The sequence below is a fragment of the Heterodontus francisci genome, chromosome 11 (assembly GCF_036365525.1).
Source record: "Heterodontus francisci isolate sHetFra1 chromosome 11, sHetFra1.hap1, whole genome shotgun sequence".
Classification (NCBI taxonomy): Eukaryota; Metazoa; Chordata; class Chondrichthyes; order Heterodontiformes; family Heterodontidae; genus Heterodontus; species Heterodontus francisci.
The window spans coordinates 40775795-40798890 of record NC_090381.1 but is presented as its reverse complement, the minus strand read 5'-3'; the positions used below and the strand labels follow the sequence as shown (position 1 = coordinate 40798890).

At 41.2% G+C, this 23096-nt stretch overlaps 1 protein-coding gene across 4 annotated transcripts in view; it reads right to left on the bottom strand.

The window, feature by feature from the left end:
• ppp2r3a (protein phosphatase 2, regulatory subunit B'', alpha) overlaps window positions 1-23096 on the bottom strand; it is a 525535-nt gene that overhangs the window by 197161 nt on the left and 305278 nt on the right. For all 4 annotated transcript variants that reach the window (XM_068042008.1, XM_068042007.1, XM_068042006.1 and 1 more), the window contains one exon: window positions 1803-4508. In XM_068042008.1, the coding sequence (XP_067898109.1) occupies window positions 1803-3932 (2130 nt within the window). In that variant the 5' untranslated portion in view covers window positions 3933-4508. The remainder of the gene's footprint in view (window positions 1-1802; window positions 4509-23096) is intronic.

The following is a 23096-nucleotide window of genomic DNA, read 5'->3' as shown; positions in this document are numbered from 1 at the left end:
GACTGTCCACCATCTACAAGGCACAAGTCAGGAGTGTGATGGAATACTCTCCACTTGCCTGGATGGGTGCAGCTCCAACAACACTCAAGAAGCTCGACACCATCCAGGACAAAGCAGCCCACTTGATTGGCACCCCATCCACAAACATTCACCCCTTCCACCACTGATGCACTGTGGCAGCAGTGTGTACCATCTACAAGATGCACTGCAGCAACGCACCAAGGCTCCTTAGACAGCACCTTCCAAACCTGTGACCTCTACCAACTCGAAGGACAAGGGCAGCAAATGCATGGGAACACCACCACATGCAAGTTCCCCTCCAAGTCACACACCATCCTGACTTGGAACTATATCGGCATTCCTTCATTGTCGCTGGGTCAAAATCTTGGAACTCCCTTCCTAACAGCTGTGGGTGTACCTACCTCACATGGACTGCAGCAGTTCAAGAAGGCAGCTCACCATCATCTTCTCAAAGGCAATTAGGGATGGGCAATAAATGCTGTCCTAGCCAGCGACGCCCACATCCCATGAATGAATGAAAAAAAAGCAGGACAGCAGAACAGCTAGAGAAGGTCCTTTTCTAGTTAAGCAAATGCCCTGATGAGTACATCTTCTAATTACTGCAGCAGAGAAATTGCAAGGGGACTTTGGGACTCCCCATCTGCAAAAGCAAGCCAGGAATTTCCCCATCAACCTTGGATAGAGGCTTAACAACAAACAGTCTGCAACAGTTCATCCTTTTCAAGACAAAGAACATTCTGACCTGCACCGATGAAAGATTTCCTCCCAAAAAGCTTCAAAAGGTTTTCTTAAAACAACAAACTCTTTACCACAATTGAACTCTAACTGCATGCTATCACTCTACTATCTATCTTTTCTTGTGTGCTTGTGAATGCGTGAGTTGGAAAGGTTGTGAACATTTTTCAGTTATTGTGCAAAAATAAATATTTATCTTTTTTAAAAAACCTATGAGAAAAACTGATATTTGTCTATTTATTTGACCCTTAAAAACACTCAGAGACTAAAACACTATCACTAAAACATTCGCTGCAGTCAGTTGAGAGGTGAAAAGTGGAAGTCACCCACGTCACTTCTTCCCTGTCCATAACACTGGTCTCTGGAACAGTCGTTCAACTGAACTTAAATACAATTGAAGTGTGTTTGAACTACCCTCCTATATTTTTTCACATCTTTTATTTTGAACCTAGGCTGAAGAAGGACTCTTATTTTTCTAATGTATCTTGTGCATGTTAAAATGAAAAAGGATATTTTCCATTGTTAATGGCCTAGAAAAAATCAATCTATATCTTTCAGTTTTAGCACCAAGATGAAATTCTACAAAAAAACCAGTGGACTAAACTTCTTCCACTTGTTCTAGTTCCATGGAACCGCATTGCTAGTGACCTTTGCATTCTAGCAGGAATCTGGCAACTATAAATACATTAGGAGTTAATGTGGCTACCCCACATATGACATTGGATAAACCCTTACATTCAACCATAAGGTTTTAATTTTGAAACACAAAATTGGTTACTCTACTCAAGTGAGCTAGCAAGGCATCTAATCACTATCAGTTGACTAAAGAGGACAACAAGATCATCAGAGAGGACAACAAAACAAAAAGAAGTTGCCCAAAGGAGTGGGGGCATATACATGTCTGAAGAAAAAAAAATGAAGGGGCAGAGTCCTTTTGATTTTCCTTTGTTGATGATGTGGGTTGTTCAAAATTATGTTAAGGATAACAACTGAACCAGAAGTTATATATCATAAACCAAATATAATATGCACAGTTTGAGTCTTACCTTGATCACCTCTGGTGTCTGTTGAACTGATAGGTGTGAGCCTGTGTCTTTAGATACAACTGGCTGTGTTGAGTGTGCTGTTTTACAAGACTCAGAAGCCTGTGATAAGGTGCCTTGGAGTATCCGCATTACTTCTTTTTCTCTTGCCAAGATACCCTTACTACTCCCACGTTCAACCAGCTCTTGAGCAAAGCCCTCAATACTCTCTAGGATGCGTAAGAGCAGGGCTGCATCATCCTCTTCATTTTTGTTATTTTTATTTACATTGGTTCCTTTTGTGGGAGAAGATAATGGTGCAGTTTCTCCGAGTGACACTTCTAAGTGTTTACTTCCTGACTCTGTGGTCAAAAAATGAACTTGTCCTGATCGTTGACTATAATTCTTCAAGCCAATATCATTGTTTCCAGAAGAATCATATTCCTGCCTGGTGTCTATGGTTTGTGAAAAGGATTCCAAATCCATCAGTAGCTTTTCAATTTCTTCTTGTTGGGTTGCCTTGTCATTTTCTGTTTTAGTTTTTGATCTTGTTATTGAGGGCTCCATAGAATTATGGATTCTACTTACATTATTGGAAAAGTTGGGAGAGTCAGAAATTTTTTGCACATGTAATCTATTTTCTCCCATATTATCTCTAATTCCAACCTCGACATCTCCTGCTGTCTTGCAAGCGTTAGCAGGAGAGACCTGTTTTTGAGGCTGAAGGCTTTTTTCAGCCATTCCAAAGTTGAAATAATCTTTCCCTCTTGATTCCTGTTCTAAAACCTTATCAACATCACAATCCTCCTGAATATAAAGAGGCTCCATAGGTATCTTAGAAGTACTGTCACTACTCCTGGACAGGAACGAATTTTGAGTGGAACAGCTATCAGAGCAATTTAGGGGACTTACATGAGGTAGTACATGGGGTTGATTTACAGCAGTTGAACCTTTTTGTTGAATATCATTCTGTTGAAAACTACCATCAGGTGAAGGAGCATAAACATTTTCAATAGGTATCATACTGTTACCATTGTTAGCTCGATGGACATTTTGAGTATCCACTGGAAGAAGAGGTAGATTGGTAGATGGGGATGGTGATGATTGGACAACATCCTCATATCTGGGTGGCTGGTCATTCCCAAATGGAGGATATGGCATTTGCTGCAAACTGTGCAGGCTGTTTACCAGTTCAGCAAGATCATGCTGATTACCTCGTCCAGATAACCCATGTTCAAGTTCGAAAGGCAACTTCTTCAGGTAGCTTGAAAGTCTTGCCATTACATTTCTGTAGATTAAGTCTGGATTGTTGCTGGCATCACCATCATCGTTATTATGGGACTTGCTCTTAATGCATTGCTTAATAATCTCTGTGCATTTCTTCAGGTCTTCTGAGCATTTGAGCAGAATATCTAGGCAAACCCTTATGTCCTCTCCTGAGTCTGAACTATCTGCTTTCTGTTTTCCTAAAAATTTGGCAATTAAATTATCTTCTGAGAGGTTTTGAAGGTATAACTGTGTAGCATTGCTGATATTTTGTTCATGCAAGGTGATAAGGTTTGCCTCTTTTTGCTCAATGGCTGTTTTCTGTGCAAAACCAAAAGGCAGACAGTTCTCGTTGCTGCCAATATGGTTATAAGTTATATCAAAGTCTGCAGATTTTCTGCTGGACATATCTGGTTTCACTTTCCTTCCTTTTCTGAAGGTCACATGGCTTGCAGGGTACTTCACTTTTTCGAATGAAAACTCTTTAATTTTGCCACTTGCCAGATTTATGGCATCACCGGTGATGTCTTTTAGACTGGATGAACCTTGTGTGCCCATTCCCTTTTTGACCCTGGTAACACCAGGCAGAAGCTGGTGACTATCATCAGCAGCGACATCAGCAGAAGCTGCCATGTTTTCAGCAGTTAGAAACTTGTGGGTCAAGTCCTGAGTACCCGTGAACCTTAGGCTGGACGAGGGAATGGCTGCATGACTCAGCAGCTCTGAACAGATGGCATGGTGAACCACGTTGCAGTCAATGCCAGTAGCATTCGGGAAGGCTTGGCAGGACCCATTACAGTAGTGTACTGTATGCTGGAAACGTTGATCAATTATAATGCTGTTATAACAGTTCACGGTGCTGACAACAAGTCTGTATGTTGCTGCCATAGTGGAGAATCACGGGGGAAGTTTTCTTCCAACAGTTTATCACAACATGACTAGCAGTCTCTGGTTACATTAACACATTAAATTGATGGCCTTGAGCATTCCAGCTGTGTCATTCTAAGTAGAAATCTGAATATCTTTAGTACTTTCTGAGAACAAATCAGGTTGTAACTACAGATGTAGGGTCTAAGTGCTTGACTCTTACAAGCCTTTTGAGGCTTGCAATTGAGACGTGTGGTCAAATTGCAGCTGCTATTACTGTGTCAGTCAAGACTTCTCTGGGTCAGACGATCACATGTCATTCATCAATGTTATACTCTTCACTCAGGAAATTGATGCAAAGTTCACCGCAGCCAAGGCGTCAGTATCCATTCTCAATATCTGGGCATATGGCCTAGACACAGGCCTGTCAAAGTATCTAAACGGCATTACAATCCACAAAGAGATATTCAGGCGTGAAGTAATTTTGTTAGGGGATGAAGTCCCTTGCTGAGTTCCAAATGATTGTGGCAGATGTGCTTCAGAATTCAACAGACTCGTTCAGTGTCAGCAGCTTTCGTCCTGTTTCTCAAGCACCAACTGGAAGAGAGAGAGAAGCAACAATGTGACTTAAGAAGACATTAACTCATTACATGCGAAGAAAATTAGTGTTTCATTATTTTATCATATCAGTGCTAGTCAATCAAAGTCTAATATTAGCTGTGTAGACATCCTTTTTATCTTGTCAGTATAGTAATTAAAATGTAATTATTTGAGTGCACCAATATTACTGGTGGGGGACGGTAGAGATAGTTACTTTGCTGTAACTGAAAAAAACCTAAGAAAATATTGCTTTTTGAATAATTAATAATAGCAAAAGCACATCATGGCAGCACTGAGTGCAGAACAGCAAGGAAAAGATCTCTGTAAATTGTAGGTAAAAGGAGTATTAGGTTCCTGCTTCTAATTGGCATTGAGTCATTTCTTCTCATACAGAACTGTATATGAATACAGCTGAGAACAGGATCAGATTGAGTGTGATATCCTCATGGTCAAATTGCCTACTGAACCTTGGGGGTCAAAATTCTTCAGGAGTTCCTCCTTGGCTCCTACTAAAACTCCTGTGGGAGATTGTTAGGACCCTCCCCCCCATGCACCCGCCCCAGAAAATGATGAAGCTCCATTTGTGCCAGGACTCCACTGTTTCTAAGAGCTTCCAACTTGACTAGTAGGTGGTAGAACCTCCACCTGTCCTTTAGTGGGTGGGTGCTGGAGTTTCCAACTGTATAGGGTAGCTTGGCACCAGTGATAAATCCTCGTGACATTTATGCTATCCTGCCCCATGCAAATGAGCTGCCCTATCTAGACTCCACAAACACCAATTTGCATTTTTAAATGCACCTTTAAATGAGTAAAATATTCCAGTCACAGCAGCATAATCAGACAAAAATTGACACTGAACCAAAGAAGGATACATTAGGACAGGTAACCAAAAGCTTGCTCAAAAACATGAATTTTAAGGAGGATCTTAAAGGAGGAGAAAGGGATGGAGAGGCAGAGGTATAGGGAGGAATTCTGCAGCCTAGGGCCTAGACATGGCCACCAGTCATGGGATGAAGAAAGTGGGGGCTAGACAAGAGGTCAGAGTTTGAGTAATGTTAAGTGCTTGGAGCTGTGTAGGACCGGAGGAGGTAAAATGCAGTAGGGTCAGCACTGGTAGACATGATCCTGGTGTAACCATCAATATGGTGTCCCAAAGACTTTCAGGCCCAGTCTGTCTACACTCAGGTACTCGATGCAGTACTGGAGGGCAGCTCATATCTGTAGATTTATACCCTAGTATGTCAGTACCTAGCAGATAGGAGAGAATTTTTTACAAAGTGAATAATGCAATGAAAGGACTCATTTAACACGAGTTTAATTTCTTTTTGAATTTATTGGTAGAATATCCTCATAGTATCAAAATTGAAAGTACATTTTAGTACAAATTCTCAACGCAACATGGAAAAGCATAGTTACTTTTAAATTTAAGATTATTTTGTGCACTGCGTGGATTAAACTCAAATTACAGCAGAAACAAAACCTAGTATTCAGTTAACAGACTTATTATATGCAAGTTGAAAAGGTCAAATAGGTGATTGTCCTACACAGACAATGGTTTCCAATTCCAATGTTCCTGGCAATAAATCAGTCTATTCAACTAATTAAAGTATCCTCTCTAACTTTATTTGTGAGTGATTTGTTGGTGAGCTACACTGCAGTAATAAATCATTGAGCTGTATATCAGGAATGTGAAGATTAAAATTGGTTAAAATTGATAAATCAGCAAATGTTCACAAAAATGATATCTACATTACCCTTTGATTATTCTTCAGGTTCCTGACAGCATTAGTGAACTGTCTTAAAATTATGTGTTCATTTTCTCCAATATGTATTTTGACTGTATTATATTTTGATCACCAACTGTTGATTACCATTTCATAAGCTTGAGGTGATCATTTCATAATCATTAATCCTTTATCATGGAGCAATGATGAGCAGCATACTAGTTATTGACATCTGCTGTTAGCAAACAAAGACTCCAAAGTAAAATAAAATGATCCAATGCACTGTGCTGTACATAACGTAATATGATGGGCAGTTATCAGATCTCAGATGATGGATACATATTCAGGCTTCAATCTCTTGGTTTATGGTGATATCTAAATCCAGAGCTATTACTTGCAGACACTCCCAAGTATCCATGAGTCTCTATGGCGTTGAATATACAGCATGGGATAGTAGTTTGTTACCTTAAGTAGGCTCTAATGTGTGCAAAACAGATTTGTGATTCCATTAAAATAAATGGAAGGGATTTCATACAAATGTGTTAAATATTCATATGCTGGTATCCCAAACCATAATTTCAAGATCCATGCAATAATTACTAGACATAAGACTTTCTTGTGACCAACTGCAAATTGTTTCTCTGTAAACTCACAGTAATGGAGACTTGTTGCAAACTCCCAATTTGTAATGTGTGTGAATGGACTTATAAAGAGCATTTCTACTCGTCACAATATGAAGATCATATTGTGATATCAGAAACAGTGGAGAGTGCGCTGGTACCAAAGATTTGAGGTTCTGAGATTGATAGATTTTTTGAAAGGGTGGGGGGCGTCATTCGATGTGAAAGAAAAAAAGCAAGAAAGACTTGCATTGACATAATACCTTTCACAATCAAAGGACATCCTAAAGCACTCTACAGTCAATGAAGTGTTGTCACTATTGTAGAAAATGCAGCAGCCAATTTGCACATATCAAGCTCCCACAAACAGCAATACGATAATGACTGGATAATTTTTTTAAGTGATGTTGATCAAGAGATAAATACCGGGAATAACTCCCCTTCTCTTCTTTGAAATGGTGTCATGGGATCTTTTACATCCACCAGAGAGAGCAGATGGGGTCTCAGTTTAACATCTCATCCAAAAGACAGCACAACACTTTCTTTAAGGGAAAATCATGTTTAACTAATGTGCTGGAATTTTTTGAGGAGGTGACAGAGAGGGTTGATGAGGGCAATGCTGTTGATGTGCTGTACATGGACTTTCAAAAGGTGTTTGATACAGTGCCACACTACAGACTTATGAGTAAACTTGTAGCTCATGGAATAAAAGGGATGGCAGCAACATGGATATGAAATAAGCTGAGTGACAGGAAACAAAGAGTAGTGGTGAATGGGTTTTTTTGAGCTGGAGGAAGGTTTGTAGTGGAGTTCCCCAGGGATCAGTGTTGGGACCCTTCTTTTCCTGATACATCAGAATGACCTAGACCTTGGTGTACAGGGCACAATTTAAAAGTTTGCAGATGATACGAAACTTGGAAGCATTGTGAGTTGTGGGGAGGATAGTGTTGAGCTTCAAAAGGACATAGGCAAGTTGGTGGAATGGGCAGACAAAAGGCATATGAAGTTCAAAGCAGAGAAATGTGAAGTAATTCCTTTTGGTAGGAAGAACATGGAGAGACAATATAGAATAAAGGGTACAATCCTAAAGGGGGTGCAGGAGCAGAGGGACCTAGGTGTATAGGTACGTAAGTCATTGAAGGTGGCAGGACAGGTTGAGAAAGCAGTTAATAAAGCATACAGTATCCTGGGCTTTATTAGTAGGGGCATAGAGTACAAGAGGAAGGAAGTTATGTTGAACATGTATAACACGCTAGTTCGGCCTCAGCTGGAGTATTGTGTTCAGTTCTGGGTGCCACACTTTAGGAAAGAAGTGAGGGCATGTGAGAGAGCATGGATCAGTACATGGGATTGTGATATTATAGTTATTACGGAAATGTGGTTGAGGGATGGGCAGGACTGGCAACTCAATGTTCCGGGGTACCGATGCTTCCGGGATGACAGAGGTGGAGGTAAGAGAGGAGGGGGAGTTGCACTATTGATTAGGGAGGAAATCATGACAGTACTTAGAGAGGATATCCCGGGGGGAATGTCCAGCGAGGCCATATGGGTAGAACTTACAAATAAGAAAGGGGTGATCACTTTGATGGGATTATACTATAAGCCCCCCAATAGTCAGAGGGAATTGGAAGAGCATATATGTAGGGAAATCACAGATAGGTGTAGGAATTATAGGGTTGTAATAGTAGGTGATTTTAACTTCCCTAATATTGACTGGGGCTGCCTTAGTGCTAAGGGATTAGATGGGGAAGAATTTGTTAAGTGTGTCCAGGATAGTTTTCTGAAGCAGTATGTGGATGGCCCTACTAGAGAAGGGGCTACACTCGACCTCCTCTTAGGAAATGAGGCTGGGGAGGTGGTTGATGTGTCAGTGGGGCAGCACTTTGGGCCCAGTGACCATACTCTATTAGCTTCAAGATAGTTATGGAAAAAGATAGGACTGGTTCTCAAGTTGAACTCCTAAATTGGGGAAAGGCTAATTTCGATGGCATCAGACAGGAACTCTCAAAAGTTGAATGGGAGAGGCGGTTTACAGGGAAAGGGATGTCTGGCAAGTGGGAGGCTTTTAAAAGTGAGATAGGAAGAGTTCAAGGCCGGCATGTTCCTGTTAGATTGAAGGGCAAGGCTGGCAAGTTTAGGAAACCTTGGTTGACGAGGGATATTGAGGGTCTGGTCAGGACAAAGGAGGCATATGTCAGGTATAGGCAGCTGGGATCAAGCGAGTCCTTCGAGGAGTACAGGGAATGTCGGAGTACACTTAAGAAGGAAATGAGGAGGGCGAAAAGGGGCCATGAGATTTCTCTGGCCGATAAGATAAAGGAGAATCCTAAAAGATTCTCTAAGTATATTAAGAGTAAAAGGGTAGCTAGGGAGAGAGTAGGTCCCCTTAGGGATCAGTGTGGTAATCTATGTGTGGAGCCACGGGAAATGGGCGAGGTCTTAAATGAATACTTCTTGTCTGTATTAACCGTGGAGAAAGTCATGGAAGCTAGTGAGTTCAAGGGAAGGAACAGCGATATCCTGGAGCATAACAACATTACAAAGGAGGAGGTGTTGGAGGTTTTGAAGCGCATTAAGGTGGATAAATCCCCACGACCTGACCAGGTGTATCCTAGGATGCTATGGGAAGCAAGGGAAGAGATTGCTGGGGCCCTGGCAGGGATTTTTGTATCATCATTAGCCACGGGTGAGGTACCGGAAGACTGGAGGATAGCTAATGTTGTGCCTTTATTTAAGAAGGGCAGCAGGGATAAGCCAGGGAACTACAGGCCGGTGAGCCTTACATCAGTGGTGGGAAAGTTATTGGAAGGGATTCTGAGAGACAGGATTTATATGCATTTGGAAAGGCAAGGTCTGATTAGGGATAGTCAGCATGGCTTTGTGTGTGGGAAATCATGTCTCACGAATTTGATTGAGTTTTTCGAGGAAGTGACCAAGAGGATTGACGAGGGCAGGGCGGTGGATGTTGTCTACATGGACTTTAGCAAGGCCTTTGACAAGGTCCCGCGTGGTAGGCTGGTCCAGAAGGTTCGAACACATGGGATCCAGGGTAAGCTTGCCAATTGGATACAAAATTGGCTTGCTGATAGGAGGCAGAGGGTAGTAGTGGAGGGTTGTTTTTCAGATTGGAGGCCGGTGACCAGTGATGTGTCGCAGGGATCGGTGCTGGGCCCTCAGTTGTTTGTCATATATATTAATGACTTGGATGTGACTGTAGGGGGCATGATTAGTAAGTTTGCAGATGACACTAAAATTAGTAGTATAGTGGACAGTGGAGAAGGTTGTCTAAGGTTACAACAGGATATAGATCAATCGGGAAAGTGGGCAAGGGAGTGGCAAATGGAATTTAACACAGACAAGTGCGAAGTGATGCATTTTGGGAAGTTAAACTAGGGCAGGACATATACAGTGAATGGCAGGGCCCTGAGGAGTGTTGTTGAGCAGAGAGACCTTGGGGTGCAAGTACATAGTTCCCTGAAAGTGGCAACACAGGTAGACAGGGTGGTGAAGAAGGCATATGGCATGCTTGCCTTCATTGGCCGAGGAATTGAGTACAAGAGTTGGGACGTCATGTTACAGTTGTACATAACGTTGGTTAGGCCGCATTTGGAATACTGTGTGCAGTTCTGGTCGCCGCACTACAGGAAAGATGTGATTAAGCTAGAGAGGGTGCAGAAAAGATTCACAAGGATGTTGCCTGGTTTGGAGGGCTTGAGTTATAAAGAGAGATTGGATAGGCTGGGTCTGTTTTCCCTGGAGTGAAGGAGGGGATATGATAGAGGTATATAAAATGATGAGAGGCATAGATAGGGTAGATAGCCAGAGTCTGTTACCCATGGTAGGAGTGACTAAAACTAGAGGGCATAGATTTAAGGTGAGAGGGAGGAGGTTTAAAGGGGATCAAAGGGGTAAATATTTCACACAAAGAATGGTGGGTATCTGGAATGAGCTGCCAGAGGAGGTGGTGGAGGCAGGAACAGTAGCAACATTTAAGAGGCATCTGGATAGGTATTTGAATGAGCAAGGCATAGAGAGATATGGAATTAATGCAGGCAGATGGGATTAGTATAGATAGGCATTATGGTCGGCATGGACGTGGTGGGCCGAAGGGCCTGTTTCTATGCTGTACAACTCTATGACTCAATGAGAGTACAGAAAAGATTCACAAGAATGGTTTCAGGGATGAGGAATTTCAGTTATGAAGATAGACTGGAGAAGTTAGGACTGTTTTTTCTTGGAGAAGAGAAGGCGGAGAGGTGATTTGATAGAGGTATTCAAAATCATGAGGGGTCCGGACAGAGTAGATAGAGAGGAACAGTTCCCACTCGTGAAAGGATCAAGAACAAGAGGGCACAGATTTAAAGTATTAGGTAAGAGGAGCAAAAGTGACATGAGGAAAAACTTTTTCACACAGCGAGTGGTTAAGGTCTCGAATGCACTGCCTGAGAATGTGGTGGAAGCAGATTCAATTGAAGCATTCAAAAGGGAATTAGAGTTATGCGAAAAGAAAGAATGTGCAGGGGCATACGGAGAAGGCAGGAGAATGGAACTGAGGGAATTGTTCTTTCAGAGAGCCAGTGCGGACACGATGGGCCAAATGGCCTCCTTCTGCACTGTAACGATTCTGTGATTCTGGGATTAGTGCTGCACTGAGTAAGGTTTTTGTGCTCAAGTTTTCAGAGGGAAACTCGAACCCACAATCTTCTGACTCAAGATGTGAGAATGCTCGCAACTGAGCCACATTAATGCTTACCATTGAGCGAAGGCAAGTAAATGGAGTAGAAGTACAGAGCATCCATGATATAAATGAATGGTGGAAGAGACTCAAGGGGTTGAATGGCTTACTCATGTTCCTATGTACATTATAATACACCATAATTCAGGATTTGAAACTGAATCTCATGCAAAAATCTGGTTTACTAGAATGATGCAGCAAAAGAAGTAATTCAGAGTTTGCAGCAGTCAAGTAATCCGTCAATGGAGAATAAAATAGGCTTTATTATGAGATTTGGCATAACAAATAAGTGACATAGTCATGAATCAGATAAAGTGTTTAATATGTTCTGAAAAAATTACTGCATTAGTTTTTAATTTTCATGTGGAAATAGTATAGCAGCATAAAATGGTTTAGTAGAATGCTGTGACTTCATCTCAATGTTTGAATCTCACAATTAATGTCTTGTTCAAAAGTGTCTTCAAAGCTTGTTACATGTTACAAATGCAACGATAGCAGGTTTCAGTTCGCCTAAACAGTGTTACAAGATTTTACAAGAAGGGCTTTTGGGAAGTAATATACAGCACTTAGAATCCATTTCTCGATGAAGCATATCACCTAGGCATGAGGCAGCTAACTTTGATTCAAGCATTTAGATCACAGACTGACTCAATCCATTGAATATGTGCAAAAGTCTGAAACCAAAAGGTTTAATTTAACTTCAGGTTTATACTTTGAGAAACTGCATCAATCTGTTTATTAATTTATAATAAGGGAGTCCAAATGAACAGAAGTCTAACAGAGCAACCAGCTAGTTTGAAAGAGTTTGACTTTTCTCCTGGACATCAGGCTCAAACTCAAATTCTAAGTAGTCTATTTCAGCCATGTTCATCTGTAGAAGTGAAATGGTGAGGCAAGGCGCTTCCCAGTGGAGAATAAGAAAAATCAGACGGAGGGTTAGCTTTCTTGAGTTTCCATCAGCATTGGATAAATCCCGAGGGCCTGCCGACCTTAACATCCAGATTGGTATGTATCCCAGTGATCAGGGGAACTAGGATGAGAAATGTCATTCTTGAATACTATGGTATTGGGTGTCAGCCTTGGTGCAGTGATAGCACTCTTGTCTCTGAGTATGGTGGGGGTCGGTTCAAGCTCCACTCCAGCAGTTGACTGCATAATCCAGTGCCATGAACGTGCTATGCTGAATGATTTTTAATTCATTGGTTGGAACCCTAAATTCAACTTTTAAAAAGAAAGCAGCTCAGATAGTCACTGCAATTTGCATTGAAATACCTCACATTCCAAGGTATAGAGGTGGAGACACATGTCTGAACAGCCCTCATCCAGACCAATGGCTTGAGCAGTTTGAATGAGCTATCTGGTATCACTTTCATTAGCAAGACATTCAAAGCCATCTTGGAACATTAACGCTAGTAGAGACGAAACTCAAACAATAAACACTGAAACAATGAGACCTGAAAGAGATTGGAATTATTAGACTTAGAATTTGAGCTTGAGCCTGATAGAAGTGCAAAATAGAATACACTGAGACAATCTTGTAACAGTCTCTCCATCTGTGTGAAAACTTGGAAGTTTCTTTTGGACACATGAGACAAGCTTTTGAGTTTTAATCAGTGCAGAGCCCAAGTGGGTCTGTCTGTCTGTCTGTCTGTCTGTCTGTCTCTCTCTCTCTCCAGGTAACACTCTAAGTTTCGAACACTGTCTGCGGGCTACAAAACATCCAAGCCTATCATTGCTGCAGACAGAGACTCCAGGGAGAAGGCCATGTATATCATTGTCTCCAAGAAAATCCTGAATTAGGTAGTCACCTCCACCAGCCAGAAACTTCAGGACCATGAGTTCAGTCAGACGACAACTGAATTACCAGACACCACAGACTGTATATTTATTTGTCTGGATGCTAATCCAACCAATCTATTCTTCTTCACTCTGTAACTGATGTGTGTGTGTATGATTCTCGTTTGTGTGTGTGTGTGAAAAAGTGGAACATCGTTTATTATTTTTACTTAGATTGGGTTTTGATTTTAAGGACAATAAACTAACCTCTTTCTTGTTTAAACTCAAGAAAATCTGTCCGATTGTTTTTTTTAATGAATTGGTAAGCACATCCACTGTTTAAAAGAAATAAATCCTGTTGCAATCAAACAAGGAGAGGGACAAGAGGGGAGCCTTTCAACCCCTCCTCACCTGATTGTGACACCAGACTAATATTGGAGTGCTGTGTTGTCTTTTGTATGAGATGTTAAAGGAAAGCCACATCTGGCCTCTGTGATGGACATAAAAGATCCAAGGCACAGTTGGAAGAAAACTGAGGAGTTTTTCTGGTGCCCTGGTCCAGATTTATTTCTCAACCAATATCACCAAAATAGATGATCTGGTTATTTATTTCATTGCTATTTGTGGGACCTTGATTTGTGCAAATTGGCTGCCATAGTTCTGTACAATACAACAGTGACCACTCTTCAAAAGTACTTCAGTGACTGTGAAGGACTTTGGGATGTCCTGGGGTCATGAAAGGTGCTATATAATTGCATTGTTTAATTTCTGACAGAAAAAAAAGCACCACAGTTGGTGAGGTGATGGAGAACGACACTAAGATTGACAGATCCGGCAGATATTTTATAAAGATCTGTGAGTGGTATATATTGGAAATACATTTTGAATTGGGTTTCGTGGGGAAAACGAGAGAGACAGGATAGACTGCTTGCATGAGTATGAAGCGAGGGAAGCTAACAGGCACAAAGAGAGATACATACAGAGCAAAAGTACAGTATGAATGTGACAACCAAATTACTTTTTCTGCATATTATTCATTTCCCCCTGCAATTCTTTCTAGGTTTAATGTACATTTGCCTATAAGTGTGCATGAAGATCAAAATATTGGCTGGAATTTTATGTTGGGCTGGAGGCCCCACCCACCAGGCAGAAAAGTCAGTCGCAAGCCCGCCTCTGTCAGGCCTTGAAGCCATGCTATGATTTTACACGGCCCAGGCCCTTAATTGGCCTTGGGCAGGACTTCCGTCCCTCTGAGGCAGGAAGTCACATCGCTAAGAGCTGCCAGCCAATCAGTGGGCCGGCAGCTCTCAGTCCCAGCAGTGCCACCGGGAGTGGTGGCCCCTGCTGGGACTGCAGCCAGGGGGAGGAGCAAGAGGGACATCATCCTGTGATGAGGGTAAGTGTCTGGGGCCTTGCTGGGGCAATTGGCTGGGCCCTGGCGAGGTAAGGAGGGGGGGGGGTCGGTTGGGGGGATAGCTTGTGCCATGGGCCTCCCTCAGTGGGGCACAAGGTGCCCGAACAGAAGGGCCCAGCCCCCAGCCCACAAGGAGGCTACCAGGTTTTACTGAGCAGCCTCCCGAGGCCTTGAGCTGCCTGCCCGCTGCTGGTAATATGCCAGCGGTGGTGGGAGGAGGCCCTTCAGTGGCAGTTATTTTGCCACTTAAGGGCCTTAATTAGCCTGGGGCAGGCAGGCTGTTTTTCGCTGCCACTGCCGCTCGTAAAATTGCAGTGGCGGCAGGAAGGCAACAGGAATGGCAACCTCCGCCTCCCACTCAATTTTACGCCCCCCCACCCCCCCCCCCGCCCCTACCCACCTCCAGCCCGCTCCTGCAGTGGGTGTAAAATTCTGGTCATTATAATTGTTCAAACATTTCCATGCATTGCATATTGTTCATTTAGTAAATGTGCAGACAACAAAATACAAAATCATCAACAGAATGCAAGGAAACAAAATCTGTCCTCAGGAGAACCCCGATTCTGATCTGGAAACACTGTCAGGTTTTCAGTAACAGTGGAGAGAATAAGCCAATCATCAGATCTCTGCATTCAGCCAATTTAATAAATGCAGCAATTCAATTTGAATGTAACCAACATAAAACATTTTACAGAAACACTTTGAAAACAAAAGTGATTAATTGGACTTCTGTAATGTCTTTAGAATTCTGTAACGTCCTGCTGGAAACAGGTTGACTACATTTGGTGTAATGAACTTTAAAAATCCACATAATTGAGTAATCTTTTATCTGGGGAGAGGATTTGATGTTTAAGTGTTTTGTTTGGATCAAGAGTTATGCAGAACAGGAGTGAAAAGGAAGTGGTTTAATAGATTCAATTTGTGTTCTTGGATCGGAACTATGCTTGGGTAAGGCATGTGTTTATATGAAGCTAACAGACCTGAAAGTAAACAGATAAATACTGTGTGAATTGCACTCTGGAAATTGTTCAAAAACAATTTCTAGGACTCGATGGAGTGTAGTTAGGATACTAACTTTTAACTCTGGGATTTGGGTTCAAATTTAACCCAGTTGGATGGGATGAGTCATCAGTAGCTTTATGAACCCTAACTGAACCTTAACTGAACTGAATTCAGAACTGAAGTGAGACTCAGGGGGTTGGAGGCAGAGAGAGCCCTTCCCCCTTTTACTTGGTCAAAACCTATTACATTTCTAACTTTTGCCAGTTCTGATAAAAGGTCATGCAGACCTGAAACATTAACTCTGTTTTTCTCTCCACAGATTCTGTCTGATCTGCTAAGCGTTTCTAGCATTTTCTGTTTGTTTCAGATTTCCAGCATCCGCAGTATTTTGCTTTTGTATTAGCGAAGATGATACCAACCAACTGCAGCAGGACATAGCTAGCCTAGCTGAATGGGCAGACAAGTGGTACATAGAATTTAATACAGAGAAATGTGAGGTAATGCATTTTGGCAAAAGGGGTATGGAGAAGCAATATAGATTAAATGGTACAGTTCTAAAGAGTGTACAGGGGCAGAGGGACCTGGGGGTACATGTGCATAGATCTTTGAAGGTTGCAGGACGTATTGAGAGTGTAGTTAGCAAATCACAAGCAATGTTGGGCTGCATAAATAGAGGTATGCAGTACAAAAGCAGGAAAGTTATGCTGAACCTTTATAAAGCTCTGGCTCGGCCACAAGATCATTGCGTCCAGTTCTGGTCACCACACTTTAGGAAGGATATGAAGGTCTTTGAAAGGTTGTAGAGGTGATTTACCAGAATAGTTCCTGGGATGAGGGATTTTAGCACCAAGGTTAGGTTGGAGAAGTTGAGGTGGTTCTCCTTGGAGCAAAGGAGATTGAGGATAGATTTGATAGCGGTGTACAAAATTTTGATAAGTTTGGATAGGGTAGACAAAGAAAAGCTGTTCCCATTAGCTGTTGGTACAAGGACTAGAGGACACAGATTTAAGGTTTTTGGCAAGAGATGCAGAGGGGATGTAAGAAAGAACTTTTTTACGCAGGTAATGACTGGGAACTCACTGTTACGAGGGTGGTGGAAGCAGAGACAATGAATGATTTCAAAAAGGAAATTGAGTGGGCACTTGAAGGAAATAAACTTACAGGGCTACGGGGATAGAGACAGGGAATGGGACTGATTGGATTGCGCTGCAGAGAGCCAGCATAGACTCGATCTGCCGAATGGTTTCCTTCTGTGTCATAATGACTCTATGACTTAGATGATGGAATGGAAATCCAACGACACAAAGATAGGTGGCATCGTATGCAGTATAGATGGAAACATAAAATTACAAAACTGGCAAATGCAAAAGTGAGGTCATTCACTTTGGATAGAACAAATTACTTTCTAAATGGTGAAAAGCTGGAAGCAGTGGCTAGACTTGGGAGTCCAGGTACATAGATAATTAAAATGTCATGAACAGGAAATAATCAAAAAGATAAATGGAATACTGGTCTTTATATCTAAAGGACTAGAATACAAGGGATTAGAAGTATGTTACAGCTGTTTTAAGCTCTGTTTAAACCACCCCTGGAGGACTGCAAGCAGTTCTGGGCACCATACATTGGAAAGGATATATTGGCCTTGGAGGAAGTGAAGTATAGATTTACCAGAATGATACCTGGACTTCAAGGGTTAAATTACAAGGAGAGATTACACAAATTAGGGTTGGATTTCCTGGACTTTAGAAAGTTAAGGGGTGATTTGATCGAAGTTTTTAAGTTATTAATGGGAACAGATAGGGTAGTTATGGAAAAACTATTTCCCACTGGTTCGGGAGCCAAGGGCTAGGGGAACATAGTCAAAAAATTAGAGTCAGACCTTTCAGAAGTGAAAGTAGGAAATGCTTCTGCACTCAAAGGGTGTTAGAATTTTGGAACACTATTCTGCAAACAGCAATTGATGCTGAATCATTGTTAATCTTAAATCTGAGATTGATAGATTATTGTTAATCAAAGTTATTAAGGGATATGGGGCAAAGGTATAAGGAGTTGGGTCACAGATCAGACACAATCTCATTGAATGGCGGAACATGCTAGTGGGGTTAAATGTCCTATTCGTATGTTCCTATTAACACATTGCTCTTTATGGGAGCTTGCTGCGTGCAAATTGGCTGCTGCATTTACCATATTACATTTCATTGGCTGTAAAGTGCTTTGGGATGTCTGGAAGTCATGAAAAGTGCTACATAAATGCAAGTCTTTCTTTTCTTTCACTTTCCTTGGAAGTGCTTGCTGCCTTATACTGGGAGCAAAGACTGGAAAATATTTAATTGATTAGCCCTGACATCCCTTAACTTAATCAGCACAAAAGATAACCCCAAAAGAATTTTTTGTCAAGCATATATATTATTGCAGACTCTTATGCCAGTTCCATTTTCAATATCCCTGCAAATGGATCCAGTTTATGCATAAAAAGATTAATATGGGTTCCTGCTTCTGAGCACAATTAATGATGCCATTAGAAAGTGTGTCTTTTTGAATATCGTCGAAGAACAAGACCAGGCCTGGCTTTGGTGACTATGTAGGCCAATCGTTTGTTGGCATTCACTACCTAGGATCACACTTGGAGAATGTCCACTTGATTGAGGTACTAAAGGGCAGCTGGTATCTCTTGAATTGTACCTTGGCAAGAATGAGCACCTTCAGGCGATGAGGGAGAGTAAGGGGAGAAACACTGGAGGTGGGGGGAGAGGGGGGATGGGCATAAGATTAATTTTAGAAGTTTATGTATATTATGTATGAGAAAAAGACGTGTAGGAAAAATGAAGGAAAAGACACCAAAAGGAAAGAAGGAATTCTGATCAAAATGAACAGAAAATTTGATGTTAGTTGATGGGAAATTTTATGAATGTTCAATTTCCATTGTTCATATACAGCACAGATGGAGCAACTCCAAGATCTGTAGCTACTGTTACTGACGGGAAGTACTGTTATTGCTTGGAAAGGCAGCTTTGCTGAATATCTGGACATTACATTGGCCACTAGAAAGATCCCCCTCCCCCACAGTAGCTGTAGTACTATTGGGAACATCTGCAGTTTGATATGCATATTATAGATCTACAGAATGGAAATGTGCTAAGAGGGAGAAAGAGAACATACACGTGACAAAGACAGTAGTCAGTGTTTGTGTGGATCCGATGAGCATATGCTGAATGATATCAGTGCATATCTGACTTTGTTCCTCCTAATCTTGCTCCTACCTGAGTCTTGCTGGAATTCCACTGGACTTGGTCCCTGTCTTCTTTTGGGGCTGTACTAGCACTAATACATGGACCGGGGCCACTGTAAGCTGTAGGCAGGAACTCTTGTGATAACAGGATTTCCTGTCTACAGTATACAAAGGTCGCAATCCCAGCAATTAGCATTGAGACCGGGGTGGGAGATACCCAGTCCAGCATAACAGAGCCAAATTCAGATGAGATCGAGTTTCCGTTTCAAAGGAAATGGAAAAAAAATGAATGAAAAAAGAGGAAAGAGAGAAATGCATGGTAATGAAGGGGGGACAAAACTGGGAACATTCCTTTTTGTGGGAAGAGGGAAGAGTAGTTTGGAGGAGGGGAGGAATGAGAGCCAATATTAACTGATAGGGAGTAGGAAGAGATACTGGCAGCATGAAACTGTGAGGGGAGAGGTTGTGGTTGTTGGTGGAACCTCAGCTCAAACTGTGGGACAAGAGACATTAAAGAGCAGCTATACCATGAATGGTTTTCTAACTGCAAACAAATCATTTGACTTTTACAACCTGCTAACATTTGTAATGGCAACAAACTGTGATGGCAGCAATCTTGAATTTATTTTCCTCAGCATTGCCTGTAGGTGAAATTTGTTTTGACAAGTTCTTTTTGTGCTTGGGCCGTTAGTGTGCTAATCTAACGATTTAAAATGTGCATTCTAATGAAAATAATACAGCAACAAAACAAAGAAATTAAATGGTAAACTCAATTTAACAACCAAATGCAAGTAATTTAACTGATGGTACTTCATAATTCCACACTACTAAAGCACTAAACATAAATCTCTTAAAATTGTGGTTATTTTGAAATTACTTCCAAGCCTGGACAGCTTTGCTGGTTATAAAACTGTTGAGTAAGTCACCACCCAGCTTCAAATGATGTCACACTTTGGATGGAGAATATCAGATATGGTGCAATTCATTTGGCTTCATTCAGTAATCTACAAATCCAAGACTGTCCCAAACCTACATTTGTTCTTTCTCACGAGGTGGCTGAGTCTCAGGCTCTATAAATGTTCCCGCACTTGTCAGTTGAAAATAAGATACTAATTTTGCAACTCTTTGTGTGTGGTTGGGTAGGCTTCTGGCAACTTAACAGAGATCAACAGAGATCTTTGTCAGTTGACTGCAGAAAAAGTCATCTTATTGTCAGATTGTATGTTTTCACAGGAGTTCTGAGTTTCCAGTATTTCCTTGAACAGGAACAAATGTGGTTGGCCTTGGTTTTGTGCTTGTACTTGAAGATTTATTGTACAAAGGCGAGCTTAGTGGTGCTGTGGGTTGGAATATGTCCATTCACCTGTGGATTTGAATTCAGTCGAGAAGCTGGGATGGTATTGTCGGACTGTTGCTCTCACCAATGGATATTAAAGGGGAACTAAACCCCAGTGGTGAGGTTCGTCCTCTCATTATCTTAATATTTTTGTTCTTTATTTAATTGGTATGGGGCATATTTTTCTCTTTGAAAGATGATTTAAGGCTCTCACCATTTAAACTGCCCAATTGGTTAAATAGCACTACCAATTTGCCATGGTTGCTGCTTACAGCATGTTACGTGCACCGGATATTTCGGACAGACACATATGCTCCATAAGTAGACCACATCTTGCGAAGATGCAGTTACCTATTATAGTTCTCGGTTATGGAGCCACACATGGAGTTTAGCTGAAGAGAAGCTGAGAAAGGTTGACTGATCTCTGTGGATAGCATTAGTATGAAAATGCAAGTAAGTTTCTCATTCTATGCCTAATCCTGTCAGTCTGGGAATTGCACAGAACATTACACAATACCGTGCTGCAAACTGCATTGGAGAAAAGTACGAGCAGGTCAGAATTATGGAGTGCTTAGTTCTAGCAGTGCCTCCCACTGTCTCTGATTAGTGCAGGAAAATTCGGGTAAGTCAGAGACAGCGGAGATTAATGGGCTATAAATGCCACACTGTGCAATGCTTATAAAGGAAAAACTGCGTTGGCACCTACAAGCCCCTATAAGCGGTGGGGTCTGTAATTATGCTTTTCATATGGTGGTTGTGTCATTGTTGAAATATGACTTCATTATTGGTATAAAAGGAAAAATAATAAACTTTATTTAAAAAATCAGCCAATGTCATGCCAACTTGCTTTGTTGAATGATAATGTTCTTTAATCCACTGTCTTGAGATCTGAAGTTATATTTTTTTGAAGAAATTTAAAAAAGAACAGATGAAGGATGGCTTTGCTGGTAGTTTAGGATGGCCACCTAGTTTGCAACACTGTATTCTACATTGCAAGGCCTGTGAGGTGGAGATGGCTGCTCATCCCAGCAAGAAACAAGACCCAGGAAGTTGAAGGGAATTACCAGATATTGTTAGCAAGAAAAGAAACACTGCTACCATGTTTGAATCTCTGGGTGACTGTCATGTGACAAGCGCCTCCCCATCTGTGGTTTTAAGCTTGTGTTTCTCTACAGCAGCATGGAGAAGCTTCTGGACTCTGACACGTGCAGACCCAAGTGGGGGGTCCCTCTCTCTCTCTCCATTTCAGCTTACAAGCTTTGAACTCTGCATATTGACTGACCACCTTTGCATACTCCAGCTACAATCAGAAACCTTGTTGGAGGAAATCATCTGCATCGCTGTCTCCAAGATATTCCACTGAACCAATCATTTATTTCTTCAAACTAAAAGCCTCAGGACCACTGAATTCAACTAGAAGCCAGCCAAATCACCAAATGCCACAGACTGTATACCCCTTTTTTCTATGGACTCTAACTCAATCAATCTACCTTCCCCCACTCTGTAACCTATTTGGGTGTGTGTGTAAACCTCTAGTGTGTGTGTGTGAGTGAAAGTTGGCACATTGTTTATTATTTTCATTAGTTCAGTTTAGGGACAATAAACTTCACCTCTTTCTTTGTTAAAATCAAGAAAACCTGTCCGATTGGTTCTTGTTATGATTATAGCAAGTAAGTAATCAAACACCAACTGAATTGACCAGTACATCCACTTTAAGAAAGAATTAAACCTGTTGTGGTCAAACAAGGAGAAGGAAAAGAGGGAAACCCTTCGACCTTCCTCAATTGACCGTAACACCAATCAAAATGCAACTGTTAGTGGATCTTTAATAATTTCCACACAGTTAATGAGTCATTGAGCTTATATAAATTATGAAAAATTAAATGAATACAATGTTAATCATTTTGAAAAATTAATAACAAGATTGAAAAAGAAACTATTACGAGGAGTCTGCATATAAATAGAACTATTAAGTTTATTAAACTGTATTGCACATTAATACACTGTCTGCTCTCCTCTGTTTGTGTGTGCAGTTGTTTCCATATTTCAATATCTCTTGGCTTCTGTATATTCTTGCTCTCTGAGAAAGGCCAAATTGATTTTTTTAATTTTCTGATTGTTTTTACAAATATCACAGTGCAGGGGAAATAACACATGAGAACTCACCCACTGGTCAAAAAGCTATGTTTCTTCTAAAGTGTTTATTTCCTTGTACTTATTTCTGTATAGGAACAATCCCGCATAGCAGCCGTTAGTACTTGGGTGTTTTCTGCTGCTAATGAACATTATTCATGCCTATCTATATTACCCACCTATAATTGGAGAAGAAAGGAATGCATAAGCCATGCGAGTGGATTAGCTTTACTATTGTTTGGCCTAGATTTTGCTTTAGTAACAATGGTGACACTGTCATCATTCACTGTCATTACGCCTCTGAAACTGATATCAACTTCTGGAGTCCATACATGTGCAATTAAATGCAGAAATCCAGAGGTTCTTGTCAGTGATTCTGTGCTTCTCCAGAGAGTGTGCTGTTGAGGCATCCCCAGATTGTAATCAATTAGAAATCACTGAACTGATCAGAGCTTGCTATTTTACATTATTAATCTCGCTTTAAAAATGCTTGAAAAAATTACACCTTGTTGAATGAGGTGTCGCTGGGTTTTTAATAGCATACAATGTTCATAATTTTCTCTGAAAAACCCCTCTGATCCTGGAAAACTAATTTTATAATTGTGGAATGTCAAAT